The following is a 16,961-nucleotide window of genomic DNA, read 5'->3' as shown; positions in this document are numbered from 1 at the left end:
ATTTTTAAAGATATTACTGTTAAGACATGTTAAAATTCATCAAATGAGTTGAATCAGGTTGGTTGTCAGCAGCCTGTAAATCTCCAGCTTTGATCACAGCTTGCTAATGGGGATGGATTGTCCATAGTACACTCGTAGGATGTTGTCTTTCCACAAATACATGAAACGCAAAAAATGGCAATAAAACCCACTTTTGCCTTGAAGTACCTTTTTGTACTCGGAAAAAAGCAGCCTGAGAACTGACAGCCCAACAAAAAGCCTTCAGTGCTTGCTGAAATGATGTGTGGCCTTTTTTGTGTCTGAAGTTAATGTTGCCTCTGCATGAGCTGGTCTCTGCAAGTCAACAGTGAAATATTTGAGCAGGCTTTGCATTTTCATTACTTGGAAAATTTGAGCAAGTGGGTTCTTGTCTCCTAACTGCATTTTGGTAAAAATGTGGTTTGTGAGTGTTTAGAAATTTAAAATTTGGCCCTTTTTGTCCTTGAGATTTTTCTGTAAATAACAGAACTGACACTACTACTTTGTCTAAGTATCAAAATTCTGAAAAAATGAAGCAGCTGTGTTACGTGTTCCTTTATCAAAAATAGTTGATTAGTCAAGTCCTTAGTAATCTTTTTATTCAGACCATGGTATTGTCAGCTCTTGCTTCACATTAAGCAAGCATTTGCTTAATACTCTGCATGGAATTAACTACACTGAAGTCATTGCAGAGAGGTTTTTTAGTAATTATATGCCTAAGCAGCTCTTTAGATTTTTTTGTCAATAGTGATTTAGTGGATTTGGATAGAGTACTTAGTAATAAGACTTCAAGTACTCTCTTAGCATTTATTATGAAGTTTTAAATTTAATGCAAAACTGAAAGATTTGCATTTTCCCAGAATTTATATAAGTGTTCAAATGCTTGAACTCTTCTGTGACTTCATCTGTTGATTTGTCCTCTGGCCTGAAATAATTTATAAGTGCAGTTATCTAGCAGGTGTCAGTTCTGCTAAAGAAAGTAAGGTGTTCCAAAGCAGCAGACCTTAGTACAAGGTCTTCCCACACCTTCCCAAGTTGCCTGTGTTCAACCAATGGCTATATCAGATTGTCATCCCTTTTGGATTGAGGAAATAGCTAACAGTAGTCTCTCACTTAACACAAGACGCTTCAAATGTCTTTAACTTCTGATACATAAAAATTTCTGAAACTAATTTCTATCTATAATAGGTAGTAGAAGAAATCTAAATCTCCTGGCAAGATTTGCTTTTAGTAGTACTCCAGTTTTGAATGCATAGGTGCCAAGCCAGGGATATTTTTATACTCCTTGCTTGCCTCAGGATCATCTAATTCAGAAGCAATCCTGTAGCACAACATAAACCTTAGGTTTACAATACTCTTTAATATAGCTTCTTAAAGGTGGCAGAATTTTAATTTTAACTTTATTTTGGAGATTGTCATCAATGCTAGGCAAGTTTAAAATAAAACAACAGAATCATTATAAAGCACTACTTTTTAAAACAGTTCAAAAAGTCTTAGATATGTTTTTAGATGTTTTAGATAGCATAGGTAGTCCTTACTTTGACTTCTGTTTTTTTTTTTTTTCCTCATGGGCAAGTTATTTTGTTGTTGGAAAATGACTGGGCAGTGAATTTTATTTTCAGATTAAATGTAATTCCACTGTAAGAGCTAAAGGCAAGGATGTTGCTTCTGTTGCCTCACCATGGAGATGAGAAAGTTGCTTTCAAAAAAATTATCCCCAGTTTAGTACAGTATAAGTCTTAGTATAGTATAAGCCTTTCTCTTGCTGTCTTTCCTTGGTGGAATAGGGGTTTTCTTAGTGGTGTTTTTTCTTTATTTTTTTAATCTTTTATTATGAACTGCAAGGATGGTGCAGTAAGGAATCCAGTATTCATGCACAGTGACTAAAGCCGCAGAACTGACTTTGTGCAAATGGACTTGTTTGCTGCTTCCTTGAGGGAGAAAGGCCCTCCACACTTTTCTGGTGTCTGTTGATAGTTGTGGGGCAATGCCCTATAATACCCCAGGATGTTGCTTGAGTTCATTAGTGTTTTTAAGGACTTACCTCTGGTGTGTTGGTCAACAAACCAAAATACTTAAGGACACATTTTAGTAATCTGAGGTTCCATTATGCAAACAAAAGAATTGTTGCTTCTTCACCCTGTAAAAGAATTGTTACTCTTGTTTTCATTAAGTACTGGATTCAGCCTTACCTGATTAAATTGTGGCTTTACCTAGTCATTCAAGACTTGTCTTCTCTAATGTGTTTGGATGACCTGGACAGACAAATGGAGCCAGCTTAGAGATTTGACTGTATGCTGGGATATAGCTGAGTTGCTGGGAGATGGTTATTGATTGTGGTTGGTCAGAGCTTTGGTAGTAGCTGGGAGTCTTTGATGCATAGCTTTTGTGGTGTTGCACTGGGGCATCTGGTTGGACTTGGTCTTTAAGGTCTTTTCCAGCCTAAACAGTTCTGTGATTCTGTGATCTGGTTCATCCTTGATTTCAAATGATGAGTTAACACTACTGGTATGTGACTTAGGGGAGCTTTGGAGATCTTCCATACAGATACTGAACTGGCTTGTACTTAGGAAGTCCAGAAGTTTCAGAGATTAAGTGGCTCAAGTGAAGCATGGTGCTATTGCTGATGGTTTAGGATGAGAGACTGGCTTCTGGGATGTTGAATTGTACTAATATTATTTGATTTCATGCTTTCAGCCTTTGCTGAAGGTTTGCCTAAGTGACAACTATCTAGTTTCCTCTTTATATTCAATTTCTGATATGAGCTTGGACTTCTGAGGTCACAAGGTAACTGTTCAGATCTAGCTGTTCAGAATTACCTTAAGCATCTACTAATGCCAGCTGTGGAGATAAAATTCATTTACTTACATCTGAGATGTAAGCGGTCATGGTAGACAGAATATCTGCAACTTTTAAAAAATACCTTGTTTTTGAAAATTGTGAAGGTCATATATCTATCTAGATATGCATAGATGTTAATTTAATTTAGGTGAGGTCTCTATTGTCACAAAATGTCTGGGGCTGGTTTATAATAGCAAGCTTCAGGTCACCTGGACCTCTTGCCTTTGCTAGGAGAAAAAACATCAGGTCAGTATAATATAGATGCTCCCTGTCAGGATGTCTTGTGAGTCTCACAGTTGCTAGTTGTCCATAATGGGTTTTTGTTCTTTACCAACCCACTGTTATGTTTCTAATTGTCTTCACCTGGCAGGAGGTAAAATCCTTCCCCAAATTAAAGGGAACTGTTTGTTTCCCATAGCTGTGCAGAATTTTTCAGCCACATTGTCAGGTACAGTGGATAACATATCAGGGTAATGGTAAATTAATTTTGTTTTGTCTGGCTAAAATACTCCTTTTGCTTACATTCCATTAATGAACTACTGATGTAATAGTTACGATTTTTGATGTTCCTTTGTTTTTTTTAACTGACACTTGTGGGTCTTAGTATAACAGCTATTTTGGAATTTCTAGTGCAAAATGTATACTGATTGTGTTGATAAATGTTTAATACTTCAGTCTGTATGAAGTAAACAAACATGAATAAGGAACTTGGAGTATAAACACGCTTAATCTTTGCAAGATGTTATTAGGTGTATATAAACAAATATAGTAGATGGTGTCTGTAGGTAATTGCATGGTGCCACGAACAGTAGTCTGACATAGCCGTTGCCTTTTCTCATCTGCAGGTGTGTGTTGTTTCAGCGCAGCATGGCTGTGGTCATCCGCTTGCAAGGTCTCCCGATTGTGGCGGGGACCATGGACATTCGCCACTTCTTCTCTGGATTGACCATTCCTGATGGGGGCGTGCATATTGTAGGGGGTGAACTGGGTGAGGCTTTCATCGTTTTTGCCACTGATGAAGATGCAAGGCTTGGTATGATGCGCACAGGTGGTACAATTAAAGGGTCAAAAGTAACGTTGTTGCTGAGCAGTAAAACTGAAATGCAGAACATGATAGAGCTCAGTCGTAGGCGTTTTGAAACTGCCAATCTAGATATGCCACCAGCAAATGCTAGCAGGTCAGGACCACCACCTAGTTCTGGAATGAGTGGAAGGGTTAACTTACCTACGACTGTACCTAACTTTAATAATCCTTCTCCTAGTGTAGTAACTGCTTCTACTACCGTGCATGAAAGCAATAAAAACATATCCACATTTTCTACTGCCAGTATTGGCACTGCACCTCCAAATCTTGGGAGTACCTTTGGTAGTCCAACATTTAGCTCAACCATACCTAGCACAGCATCCCCAATGAACACAGTACCTCCTCCACCAATCCCTCCTATCCCAGCTATGCCATCTTTGCCACCAATGCCTTCTATTCCCCCTATACCTGTTCCACCTCCTGTACCCACACTGCCTCCTGTTCCTCCAGTTCCTCCAATACCCCCTGTGCCCCCTGTACCTCCAATGACGCCTCTGCCTCCCATATCAGGAATGCCTCCTATGAATCCTCCACCTGTAGCACCCTTACCCACTGGAGTGAATGGTTCTGGAGCAGCAGTGAATATGAACAGCGGCTTGAATCCATTGTTTATTGGTCCCATGAATCCTGTAAATCCTATCCAGATGAATTCTCAAGGTAGTGTCAAGCCAATTCCAATCAATCCAGATGATTTGTATGTCAGCGTTCATGGAATGCCCTTTACTGCAACAGAATCTGATGTGAAAGACTTTTTCCTTGGGCTTCGTGTGGATGCAGTCCATATGCTGAAGGATCATGTAGGTCGAAATAATGGAAATGGACTAGTTAAGTTTTTTTCTCCTCAAGATACATTTGAAGCACTGAAGCGAAACAGAATGCTGATGATTCAGCGCTATGTTGAAGTTAGTCCTGCAACAGAGAGACAGTGGGTAGCTGCTGGAGGCCACATAACTTTCAAGCAAACCATGGGTCCCTCTGGGCAGGCACATCCTCCTCCCCAGGCTCATCCTAGGTCCAAATCTCCCAGTGGACAGAAAAGGTCGCGGTCAAGATCTCCCCATGAGCACGGTTTCTGTGTTTATTTGAAAGGTCTTCCCTTTGAATCAGAGAACAAACATGTGATAGATTTTTTTAAAAAGCTGGATATAGTTGAGGACAGCATTTATATAGCTTATGGACCCAATGGGAAGGCAATTGGGGAGGGGTTTGTTGAATTTAGGAATGAAGCTGATTATAAAGCAGCTTTGTGTCATCATAAGCAGTACATAGGGAATCGCTTCATTCAGGTACATCCAATTACTAAAAAGGCAATGTTAGAAAAGATAGATATGATTCGTAAAAGATTGCAGAACTTCAGCTATGACCAGAGAGAAATTCTGATGAATGCGGAGGGAGAATCAGGCTTGCCAAAACTGTGTGCGCATATATCTAATATTCCATACAATATAACAAAAATTGAAATACTTCAGTTTCTAGAGGGACTGGCAGTGGAAGAAAACTCTGTACAAATTCTTCTTGATAATAATGGGCAAGGTTTAGGACAAGCACTGGTTCAGTTTAAAGCTGAAGATGATGCTCGTAAGGCAGAACGCTTGCACCGTAAAAAGCTGAATGGAAGAGATGTTAATTTGCGTTTGATAACTGTAGAAGAAATGAGAGATATTGAGAGAAACCCAGCATCTCAAGGAAAAAAGATCCTGAAAATACCGATCCAGGGAAATGCAGCTGTGCCAGGAGCACAGGGCCCTGGTGGGGATGAGCATGCCTTCTTGGGGGGAAATGCTAAAGAAGCAAATAATGGTCCTCCGTTTAATTTCCCTGGTAATTTCAGTGGGTCTGGCACATTTGGTCCCCCTTTACCACCACCTGGAATAGGTGGCTTTCCTGATTCTAGACCAGGGATACCAACAGTTGCAGCTAGTGGTTTACCTGGTGCAAGTATTGAGGTACCAGGTTTTGCAGGTGGACCTGCTAATTTGAGTGGACCAGCAGGTTTTGCAGGGGGTCCTCAGACATTTGGTAATGGTCCTGGCAATTTAAGTGGGCCCCCTGCCTTTGGTGCTGGTCCTCCAGCAATTGCTAGCGGTCTTGGACATTTGAGTGGACCTCCAGGGTTTGGACCTGGACCAGGAAACATACATATTGGTGGACCCCCAGGTTTTGGAACAGGGTCTGGGAAGCCAGGGCCAACTGTCATTAAAGTGCAGAATATGCCCTTTACCGTTTCGGTGGATGAAATTTTGGATTTCTTTTATGGTTACCAAGTGATCCCTGGTTCAGTGTGCTTAAAATACAATGAAAAAGGCATGCCCACTGGAGAAGCAATGGTTGCATTTGAGTCTCGTGATGAAGCTATGGCAGCTGTTGTTGATTTAAATGACAGGCCTATAGGTTCCAGAAAAGTAAAACTTGTATTAGGCTAGCTGTTCATTAAGTAGTTGTAGAATAGATATTCATAGTGCTGTGACAAATGCATCTGGATTGGTTTTTATAGTATTTCCAGGATAGAACCTGTGGATTGTTTAAATTGTAAAACAGATGGGTTTTGATAAGACAGAGCACTGGGTTAGCCATTACATGAGAAACACTGCAAGGAGAGAGGTGTGGTGGATTTTCCTCGTACAAATATGTGGAGAAGCTGGACAGATTCTTATTCGTCATAAAAGTTTGGTAAACTCTTCCGGACACAGTGCTTATTGAGAAACTGAGATTGGTTTTACATAGTTTTGGATAAGGGAAATAGATGAAGTCAGTGAAGCTCTTCAGTGGTGTTCTTGTAAGCCATTGTAAATTAGATAGCTATTTTTAGATTTGGTTATAAGCTGGCTGAATTCGCTTTGTTCACAGGTCAAAGCTTTGTTTCAAGTCCTGATTTTATTCTGCGACTGAATGAATTCTCAGTGTACACAGATCAATTGTTTTGTGTATGTATCTTTATTTTTTCCAGAATTCTCACTGTATGAACAGTTGAATTATGCCCTTTGCTGATGTGTCTACCAAACTAATTCCTATGAGTATGAGCAGAATCGTTCTGTAAAATTCAAGCTGTTCTGTGTGGTATAACCTTTAGTTATTTATATATTGCAATTATAACTGTGCAGAATAAGACTTTTGCCACAAGTATAGCTAACCTCAGCATAAATCATATGAGTTTTATAGTACATTTAAAATGTTTTCAGTTGAAAATAATCATTATTGTTTAAGTAGCTTGATTTGTTAGGATTACACAAATCAGTTGAGAAAGGATCTTTGACACTAGTTGGATATTGGTGTTTCTCACATGTCTCTTGAACTCCTCACATAGAGTCTCTGCTAAGAGAACCAAAGTGGTGATTATTAGTAGAAGATTGGAGTCCATATAAAGTTTTAAATTAGGTTATAATGGAAGAAACTTGTATCTTCAGCAACTCTGTTGTGAATTACTGCTGTGGGTGAATTCAGAGATAAAATTTATTTTTCTCCAAAAATTGAAAGTACTGAGTTTACTATATATTTTTGCAATAAAGTTGTGCTGTTGTATTCAAAGTCTGTAAAGAGTTGCCATTTTCTTTTTTGTGCAGTGAAACCTTCCATAGAAAAACAGAGAAATGGAAAGGAAGTAGTTACGCAAGTGAAAAGTAGAATTTTTTTGGTTCATCCTTGCTTGGCTTATGATAAATTTTAAGACTTGGGCATTGCCTGAAAAAAAATCCTGCTATTCCCTGCAAATCATTGTACTTAAACATAGCAAACTTCAAACTGTTCTTGGTTTTTTTTGACAAAGAAAAACACTGCTTTTTGGTGTTGCATTCCATGGAACACTGAAGTTCATGGGCAGGCAAAATTGAGAGGTGCAAGTGGCAACAGTTTTATTCATGTGGTGTGTAGGAGAGATTTGCAAACCTGTGCAGCGCTGCGTCCTGAGAGGATTTCACAGTACAGGAATCCGTGGAAGGATTGTATAAAGGTGTACTTCAATAAAGAGGCCGGTTGCATTACACAGATGCTTCTGTAATTCATTAGCATAATTTTGTTTTGACAGATTACTAGGTGGTCCCAACTTTGGAAAAGTCATGTGATTTGTATATACTGTTTAAAATTAAGCCTCCTGTTAATAAAACTGTCTGTCTCTGAAGCTTCATGTTATGCATTTCAACAGTCTTTGGGAGTAACGTTTCAACAGCAGATCTTTGTTTCTTTCTTTTTTTTTCCCGACAGTCTGAAAGTACTCTTCCTGATGTCAGAAAGATGTGTGTGATTAGGAGTCAAGTCAGTTTATTTTAAAATTTTGCTCTTTGTTTTTTAAGCAACTTTTATTAAAGTTTCATACTATATTGGAGTTTTTTGGGTGCTTGTTTCTTCGTGTTTCTCATTAGAATAAAATTACTGAAAAGGAAAACTTGGCTTCATTGTTCACAGAATTGATTTAAGATATTAGTGTGTGTTGACTCACCAAAACTGGTGATAACTGCTTTTTCAAGTTCAAATGCATCACAACAATGCTTGCCTTGTTGTGAAATGTAATTAAACTACAGGTGTCTGGAATTAGAGACACAATTCTGTGTTACTGTCTTTTGATTTCACATTGTGATCCTCTTGGTAATGGATCCAAGGCTTCTAGTGTTTGTGTTAGACACAGCATATGCTGTGAAACATGCTTGTGTGCCTGTTCCTTTGGACTTGATAAAAGTGCAGGTTTGTTTTGGAAAGCTTTTTTTCTGATTCTTGATTTTTCAGTATGGTCTAAAGATGTTTCAATGCTTATCTGAAAAAAAGCACAAACCAGAAAGCCACGGGGGCTGGGAATGTTGACTTGTATGGAATGTTTAAATAGAGGATTTGGGGTGGGGCAGGGGCTCTTTGTTTTGCCAAGCAATTGATTCTCCTTATCTTTTAGCATAAATCAGTTAGTAAATATCCCCTCTTCCTTAAGAGTAGGCTCTTGGAAAAAAATAGGAAGTCATAGCATGCTTAGGTTTTCTGTATGTATCAGAAACAGTACGTCAACTCAAATAGTTAGAGTTGATCCTTTAAAACATAGAGAAAAGTTCATTATCAAGGATCAATGCAAACTCTTTACTGTAACAATGTGGTTTCATGTTAGAAGTAGCCTTAAACTGCATGTTATGCTAAATTATGAGCAATACCCGTAGACTACCTGTCTAGAGTTCATAAAATTGCTTACTTAGCACTTGTCTGTATTCATGAACAGCCTTAAAATAGGGGGTAGGACCTCTGAGGTCCCATCTCCAGTGTGGAAGGTGTGAAACTACCGTTGGATATAACGCCCCAAGCTGATTGCTAGTGAGAGGTAGCAATAGACAGAATCAGCTGATGGATGCTGCTCAAATCCCCAGTTGTTTTGACCTTGATGCCTTGAGTGTCAGGAAGTTAACATCCTTGATGTCCCGATTTCTCCAAATAATGGCAAGAAGGTACTTGTGTTTATGTTACTGGCTAAGTTGATATTTTTAGCAGTTACTTATGTGTGTCTAAGTACTACTGCTGAAAAAAAAGTTGTGAATGTAACATTTTACCATGATTTGTTTAATGTATGGGGTTTTCCCTACCCTAAATAGTAATGTAATTAGTCAATGATAAAATTGTGACTTACATGAAAGAACTCAATAGTTGGGTGACAGTATGACTTAGTATTACCAAATTTCAAGCAGTTATCCATTAATGTCATAGTCAGATTTTGTTGGCATTCTGTAATATCAGCATTAAAACCAGTTCTTTACCAATGAATTGTTGCTATGGTCTGAATGTAGATTTATGAGATGTTTGAGGCTTTTTGGGTTTAAAGAAACCTGAAGGATGATTTAAGTAGCATTCCTTTCATAGCATGTAGTATTTTCCTTAAATGTCTATGCTCTGAATTCGTGTTGAGTGGAGAGAAAGAACAATGCAAAAATGAAGACTGTAGTTGTGTAGCAGATGACATTGAAGGTCTGCCTTTTAAAAATATATGTGCTGCTCAGTTCCACATTGCTCATGCTGTCCCTAAAGTCATTGGCTATACTCGGTGAAATCAACAGCTTGTTTTGCTGAGAGTATTTTGGAACGCTGAAGACTGTAGACTCTATAAAAAGTGTATGTTTCTAGTTTCTAGGCACACCAGTGGTGCATTAAATGTAAATAATGATTATGGTTTCTTTATTTTGTTTCTCCTAAGTCTTCTGCTGTGGTGGTTCCTAAGTTGCTGCTTGTAGCAAGTGCCGTTGACCCTCAGCGGGTTGTTCAGAGGCACTGAACTGTGTTGGCCTTCTGATCTGCAAACCTGAAACTACTATGTATTATGGACCATTTAAAACCTCTGGTTGGCCAATAGATCACTGTTTGAGAGCAGTTGGTTTAGGTTCGTTATTCAGATACATGGATTAGACCCTGAAACAAAGGATTGCAATTCCTGTTCAGTATGGACTCTAGTGGAAGAAAACAACTAGTTGCTATATTTGCTAATTGGTTAGAAAGAAACAGTTTTGAAACTGGACATATTAGGAAACATTTAGTTGGAGTTCAGGGAAATAGACAAATTAGTTTTATGTCGGTTTGCTGCTTTAGATGTGCATGTCTTTGAAAAGAAAATGAGATGCTAAATTCTGTTGCTGTAAGGTTTTTCATAAACTCTGCTTTGGCCTGGAGGCAGAGTTGCCAAATACATTTGGTTGTCTTTGCTCTTTTCCAGGTTTGCTGATGCTGCTTGCTGCTCTGTGGCTGTATTTTTTTTCATGGCTTTGGGAATACTGAGCTAGAGTTTGTGTACAGAAGGAGAGGAAGGGAGGCTGTTTAACGCTTCTGCAGGAAGAGTAACTTCAAAGTGTTCTCTTCCTATCTGTTTTTTTGCAGTGAGAATGTGATTGCAGTTCAAAGATTTGTTTTTTCCACAGTCTGGATTTTCCATGGAATGAAAACCTGTTGGTTGGTAGTACGCACATTGATTTGTGGCTGTGTACTGAAATCCACCTCTCTTTCCCTATGTCATGATCAGGTAGGTCTAACTGTGGCTAGTTTTCTATACAGATGACATTAGTAATTTTCTTGGAGCTTTGTTACTAAGTGGAATGTTTGGGTGTTGTTTGTGCAAGGAGTGTTTCCCACCTCCCTGACCTGGATGCTTTTCACTCCTGGCTATAAACACCAAAAGAAAAAAAAAACCAAAAACCCAGCCCTAAAAGCAGCCCAGTTCTTTTTTGGTAGCTCCAGCCTGAACATGGGTGTCAGATGGTTTGGCTGTGATTCCTTTCCCTTGCTGGTATTCACTTCTGTGCGGATTCCTTTGTTATCATTCTGGGTTTGTTTGTGTATTCACAGCATGGCAGCTTCGGAGAGAATTAGCCAGATGAGTTCTACCTGAGTTCCTTTACTGCTTCTGCAGAGGCAAAGCTTACTCCCTTGTGGCTATCTTTCTTGTGTGTTCTCGTGTCTACGGCCTGAAATTCAAATGGTCTTACCTAGTTGCTTCCCAAATACCTTAGGTAAGCTTTCAGAAACAGGGAATGTGTTTTCTTTCACCATGAGTTCCACAAAATCAGTTTGTAACTCTGCATTTGCTATTCTCACATCAGTTTCACCATTTTCCTCAACTTTTGAGTTCTTTTGCTATGAATCAGCAATGAATTAGACCTGGCTGATCATAGTCAGGAAAAACTTTGGGGCCTGGAGTGGGGATTGCCCTTATGTTGCAGAGCACACAGGAGTGCTAATTTAATTTCCCTGTAAAGTTTAAAACCAAAAAGTAAGGACTTTTAAGGCTTTTACAGGGAAAATAGGAATTAATCCTGCCTAAAACCATCTCTGGCATAGTGTGGCCTTTTGGGCTGGTCACTACTTCAGGAAGGCTGGTGACACTTACAGCTCTTTGTGTTGTAGTTACAGTGTGGTTAAACAAGGAATCGATTGGATTGTATGAGTCTGATTTCTGACTGTCTAAAGGAAGGTGGAACTTCCAGCTAGCAATTTCAGAGTTTGGAACAAATAGTTTAATGTTGACTGTTTTCCATTGAATGTGAATATGTGGATGTAGCACTGCTCTATGTGACAGTAGAAAGCTTAGAAATGCTTTCTAGTCACTTAAGCAAATTTGGGGAGGAAAACAGTGATATAGTCAGAACCTAGACTACTTTAAGAATTCCTTTTAGATAATTTTGGTTGAGTGCCTTTTATGATGAAATTCACAGGATCTCTCTCACTAAAATTTGAAGCCTCTGTGTAGCACCCATTTGTTTAGTGACCTTGCTGTGGCTGCATTTGCCAGAATGTGCTTCTCAATGAGCTTTTTATGAAAATTCTTTGTTTTCAGCAGTATAGTCAAAGCACTGCTACTTGTTTTGACGGGAGGATGGATATGGGTTGTGGAAAGTCCTTGCTTGTTTGATCAGGAAGCTGAGCTCTGAAGTGAAAATGATGGTTGCCAATACTTTTTCATTATTGGGCAAATGTTTCTAATACAAGGGCAGAATTTATGAACCATGTGTGTTTGAGCAACACTAGTGCAGCCAGCTATAAAAGTGAAGAGGCTCATTAAAAGTAACATTAGACACTGGCAGTTCACTGACTGAATGTATGGGAAATCCTGTTCTTTAAGGAGGGGGGGCAAAGTTATTAAATACCACAAATTCATCTGTCTAGAGTTCCCCCACTAGATTCCATTGTTGCAGAGCCAGTTTTCTGTGTTGCAGGTCCAGTCTTACATGAATACATGAGAGTGTTTTTAATAGCACTTAGAGATCTCTTCAAATACTGACTTGAGTGCTCTTGGGAGGTATGTGTCCAGAGTGGTGGTGGTATAGCTAATTTGTCTCTCAGTAACCAGTATGCAAGTGGCAGAATGTTTTCATCCTCACTTTAAGGGGACTTCAACTTTATCCTCAGAGATGAGGCAGTAGGGGGGAAATTGAAAGGTACCATCATGCTTTAGCTATAGTGAAAACAACAAGTGTTGCACTGATCTAATGAAGAATGGACATGGGTTCAGAAACTTCAGCACTGAGTTTGTGTGAAAAGGAGCACAATAAATCAGTGACTAAATACTTACATTCTTAAACTGATCTGAAATGTAAATTCAGCTGTTATGATAGAATGGATGAGATAGGTAATTGATCTAAATGAGTTGCTGTTAAACAGTTAAACTTGAGCTCTGCAGAGTCTTACGTTTTCTTAGATTGTAAATCAGAGTATTTTTGATGGTAAGTCTTTTTAAAGTTTTTTTTTTAAGACAACTGGTAGTTGTTATCACTTAAGTCAGCATGTATATTTATTCTGGATGCATCTCTTCAAAAAGCCTTCCAGGTATATGTGGAAAATTACATGCACAACACCATGACCTACTGCACAAATGCCCTGAATTTTTTGAAGGCCTTTTTTTGTCATCCAAACACCTAGCCCGAACTTTGGGTAACTGACACTGTAGTTTTGTTAAGCCAATAACCCAAATGGCGCTTCTTCCTTGCAGCGCAAGCACTGCATTGTGCTACTTCTTTGAATGAGTAGGCAGTATTTGGCTACTTTCGTGTCTCCAGGAACAGAAGACTTTGTAGTCTTTTCCTTCTGCCTGATAGCTTGTGTTACTTTTTGTATCAAATCTTGTCATTAGCTAGGTCTGTAAAAACAGCTTCAAACAGAAGCGACAGTAAATTTTCTGAAACCTAAAATGCTTAGTTTTAAACTAAATAATAAGTGAATGTACTATGAATCCTAATGAATCTGCAGGTAATGTATCTATATGAAATACCAGCTATTTCAGTGCAGTGACTGGAATGAATATATAACCACAGGATCGCTTAATTTTGTTATTGTGAAAGGTGAGAGGAATCCCTGTAACTGTGTTCTGTGCCAGCCGTGGTGTGGTGATGTAGAAAAACGTTCTTCTCTGTCTTGTTTAGATTTGAAGAAGTAATTTAGGTAGGAAGAACCTGCTTTTTGAATTTCTTTGGGCAGCTCACAGATACTGTTTTAATATTTTTGTGCTTTTCAAATCCCCCTGCTACTGCATTAGGTTCACATAAAAGCTCTGAATCTGTGATGGACAAATGACTCTGGTGCTGAATTCAGTCTGATGTTTGTCCTGACTGCTGCCTGGTTGAGACAAGTAATGCTCTGCAGTTTGTAACCTAAGTTTGCAGGTTCCACCTAATGGTGATAACTCCAAGTCTCTCTGCTTAGAGGGAATATAATTTCATTATTTTGTAGCTGTTAAATTTACTCTAGATTTTTCATCAGAGAGGTTGCTTGGAGAATTTGGTCTGCTTCAGTTCAGTCATGTTTCTTACAAGTTTATTGAAACTTTTCATTTCTTTTTGAGGAAAGAAAGAAGGTCCCTGGTGGGAGTTGTAGGGGTTTTCAGGTGCTTGGCTTGCAGAGATGTGCTTTCTCAAGGGTGTGGAACACCTTTGTAGCAAATTCAAACCTAATGACGACAGATTTCTTCAGGGTATAGATTAGAAACTATTACAGTGTGTATACTGTGGATTGCAGACATGGAAGAGCATCGAGGAAATAGGTGTCTGCCTGCATTTGTGTAGTCTCTTCTCCCTTAATGCAGGAAGATTGTGTCATCATTGAACCCACAGTTGTAATGGGTTTGTGCTTTTGTGAAGGCACACTGGCAAGAGAAGTCGGATCTGGAACAGAAAGGGAACATGAGGTCTGTTTTGTGTTTGTGGCCTTTAAATTGTTCTATTGCTAGTCTAAATGGGCAAGAGAAAAAACAACTTTTAAAATCTCTTGCCGTATCCTTCCCTTTATCCTACTTCCTTAATGTCAGGCTTTTGTGGTGGTGGTATTTTATTTTTTTGTTTGTTTGTTTTGAAATATCATTATTTTGTAACAGATTAGAATGGAGAAGTTAAGATGTTCATGTTGTAGGTGGTAATCATTAGTGATAGAAAATAGAATGAGTGTGAATCTCTCTTAAAAGGGAGCATATACTCAAAAGCAGAAAGAACTGAAAGAGTATTGGCAATTAGGCAGAACTTGCAATGAATAAGTCAAAGAAATCAATTTCCTGGGAGTACTGCAGAATTAATACTAAGGTTTGGGATTTTTTCTGAATCATATTTCATGAGCTAGATTCAGTATTAAAGTCTATAAAGAAGAAAGCCTGACTTATATAATCTGAAGGGGTAATGTTTTTAAAGTGTGAGAAAATGAAAGGTTCTGCTTTATGTCCTCCTTACTAATTTTTTAGGCAAGAGTTGTCACTGTGCCATAATAACTTCAGGTTGACTGGGAATAGCATAAAGAATTCCTCTGTAGTATTTAAGTCTTTTCTGGCGATTATTCAACAAGTGCAGTGAAAAGAAGCAGGTATGACAAGCTTGTCATTTATTAAATGGCTGTTGATACAATGTAGCCACCAAAATTCTTATGTGAATTTGATACAATAGCAAAGATCAGTAAAATGTATTGCTGGCATATTTGTATTTAAAGTCTTACTTTGAACTCATGCTGTTCACACAGTATGGACTAGTCTAGATAGATGGATTACTGAATTTCTGCCTTGAAGTCACCATGCCTAGTTTTGGAGGTATGGGTAAAATTATATCAATGTAATATAACTACAGGACAATGGTACTATAGTTCAGATTTCCAGAGTTTGGGAAGGGTAGAGGTTGTGAAGGGGAAAGCAGAATGAATGCTGAGGAATCACTTTAAAAATCATGGGTGCATGTAAGTAAGAATTGGTGTGTGGAGGTACTTGCTAGTGAAGCTGCAGTGTAGTTGAAGAACCAAAGACGAGGAATATGGTGAAGTCTTTGATCTCAGCGTAAGGAGTTTGGATGGAAAAATGGAAGACTGAGTGATAGACAACTGGATTTACCTGGGGAATGGGACAGAATGTTTAGGCCTGAAGTAGAAATGGCTGGAGTTTAAGGGAAAGAACAAGACCTTACTGGAGAAAGGCAAAGATGATTGGCAATGTAAAATATGTGTTTGGGGTTGTTACAAAGGTCTGTGCGGTTGAGATGTTAAGTCTGTTTTTCAATTAAGTTGTTCTTCAGGTTTCAGTAATAAATACTTGAGAATCATGGTGAGGAGAAGGAAAAAGCAGGTGACTAAATATGAAAGGAATGGGAAAAATATCTTACTTGGTGGGAGGAATCAGTGAACCCTTTTAGGATTGCAGTTACTATTGTAGCGTAAGTCCAGTGACTGACTCCAAAGCTCTAGCCTGTGTTAAGTTACTTTTTCAAGGAAATGGGTTTTGCTATTCTGCTATTAAATCCTATGAAGAGCTTTGAAATGTTTTCTTTGTATGAAGAATTTGGTTTAGTAATACGTTTTGCTTAAGTCCAGGTGTTAATTTGAAACCTTTTGTAATTTAATATGTTCCAAATGAATATTTTAAATAGTTTCAGTTTTGACCTATCAGTTGCTTATTTCCCAGAAAAGTGGAGAATATATCTATAGTGAAGGCATGCATGATCATTTCTTTGAGTTTATTGGTTGTGATTAAGGGGCATATTGGTGGTGTACAAGTTAACAGTGAGTGTTGTACAGGTGGAAAGGTGAATTTGTAGAAGGTACTTTTTTCCCCAGAGCTGGGACTTGTCTCTTGGGTAGGGGGGAAGCTGCAGTAAAGATGAACTGATTGAAGTTCCTGTTTTCATTTTTTCCTGGAAATTACCAAAATTACCATGCCAATTGTGATTGTTTGGCTTGGTTTCAGCTTTTTTTTTTTCCCCGGTGTTCTAAGCTTGTTATTTTTGTTATAAATGGGAGCTTTACCTCCTCAGTCAGTTTCTGGGAGCTTCTTGGAGGTTAGGTTGTCAGAGCTTGTACCCGTTGGCTGACTTTGGACACACCGCCCCCCCAACCCCCCATTTTCAGGGTAATACTGGAGCTTCAGTGTTCATGTGGAGACAGCTCAGTGGATAGAGCCAGGTTGTACCTTCCTGCATGTTTAGCGGGCCCATAGGTCTGCAGTGGTCAATAAAGTGTTTGATGAGGCCTGCAGTCCAGTTCTGAGCTCAGAGGCTGTGCTGGGGGTCAGCACAGCCTCCACCTGACCCTGCAGGAGTTGTGTCTGTCCTCCCTG

General features: G+C 38.8%; 1 protein-coding gene across 5 annotated transcripts in view; it reads left to right on the top strand.

Moving 5' to 3' along the window:
• The window catches only part of RBM12 (RNA binding motif protein 12), a 28,432-nt gene that overhangs the window by 3,754 nt on the left and 7,717 nt on the right, over positions 1 to 16,961 (top strand). For 2 of the 5 annotated variants that reach the window (XM_066561352.1, XM_066561353.1), the window contains exon 3: positions 3,705 to 8,261. The exons of 2 other annotated variants lie outside the window; for them this stretch is intronic. In XM_066561352.1, the coding sequence (XP_066417449.1) occupies positions 3,727 to 6,366 (2,640 nt within the window). In that variant the 5' untranslated portion in view covers positions 3,705 to 3,726 and the 3' untranslated portion in view covers positions 6,367 to 8,261. Of the gene's footprint in view, positions 1 to 3,704; positions 8,262 to 16,961 lie in introns of those variants that run through there. One more of the 5 variants, XM_066561354.1, reaches the window with a different exon arrangement.

The sequence above is a fragment of the Molothrus aeneus genome, chromosome 17 (genome assembly GCF_037042795.1).
Source record: "Molothrus aeneus isolate 106 chromosome 17, BPBGC_Maene_1.0, whole genome shotgun sequence".
NCBI lineage: Eukaryota > Metazoa > Chordata > Aves > Passeriformes > Icteridae > Molothrus > Molothrus aeneus.
Note: the sequence above shows the minus strand (reverse complement) of the source record. Positions and strands in the feature narration are given on the sequence as shown.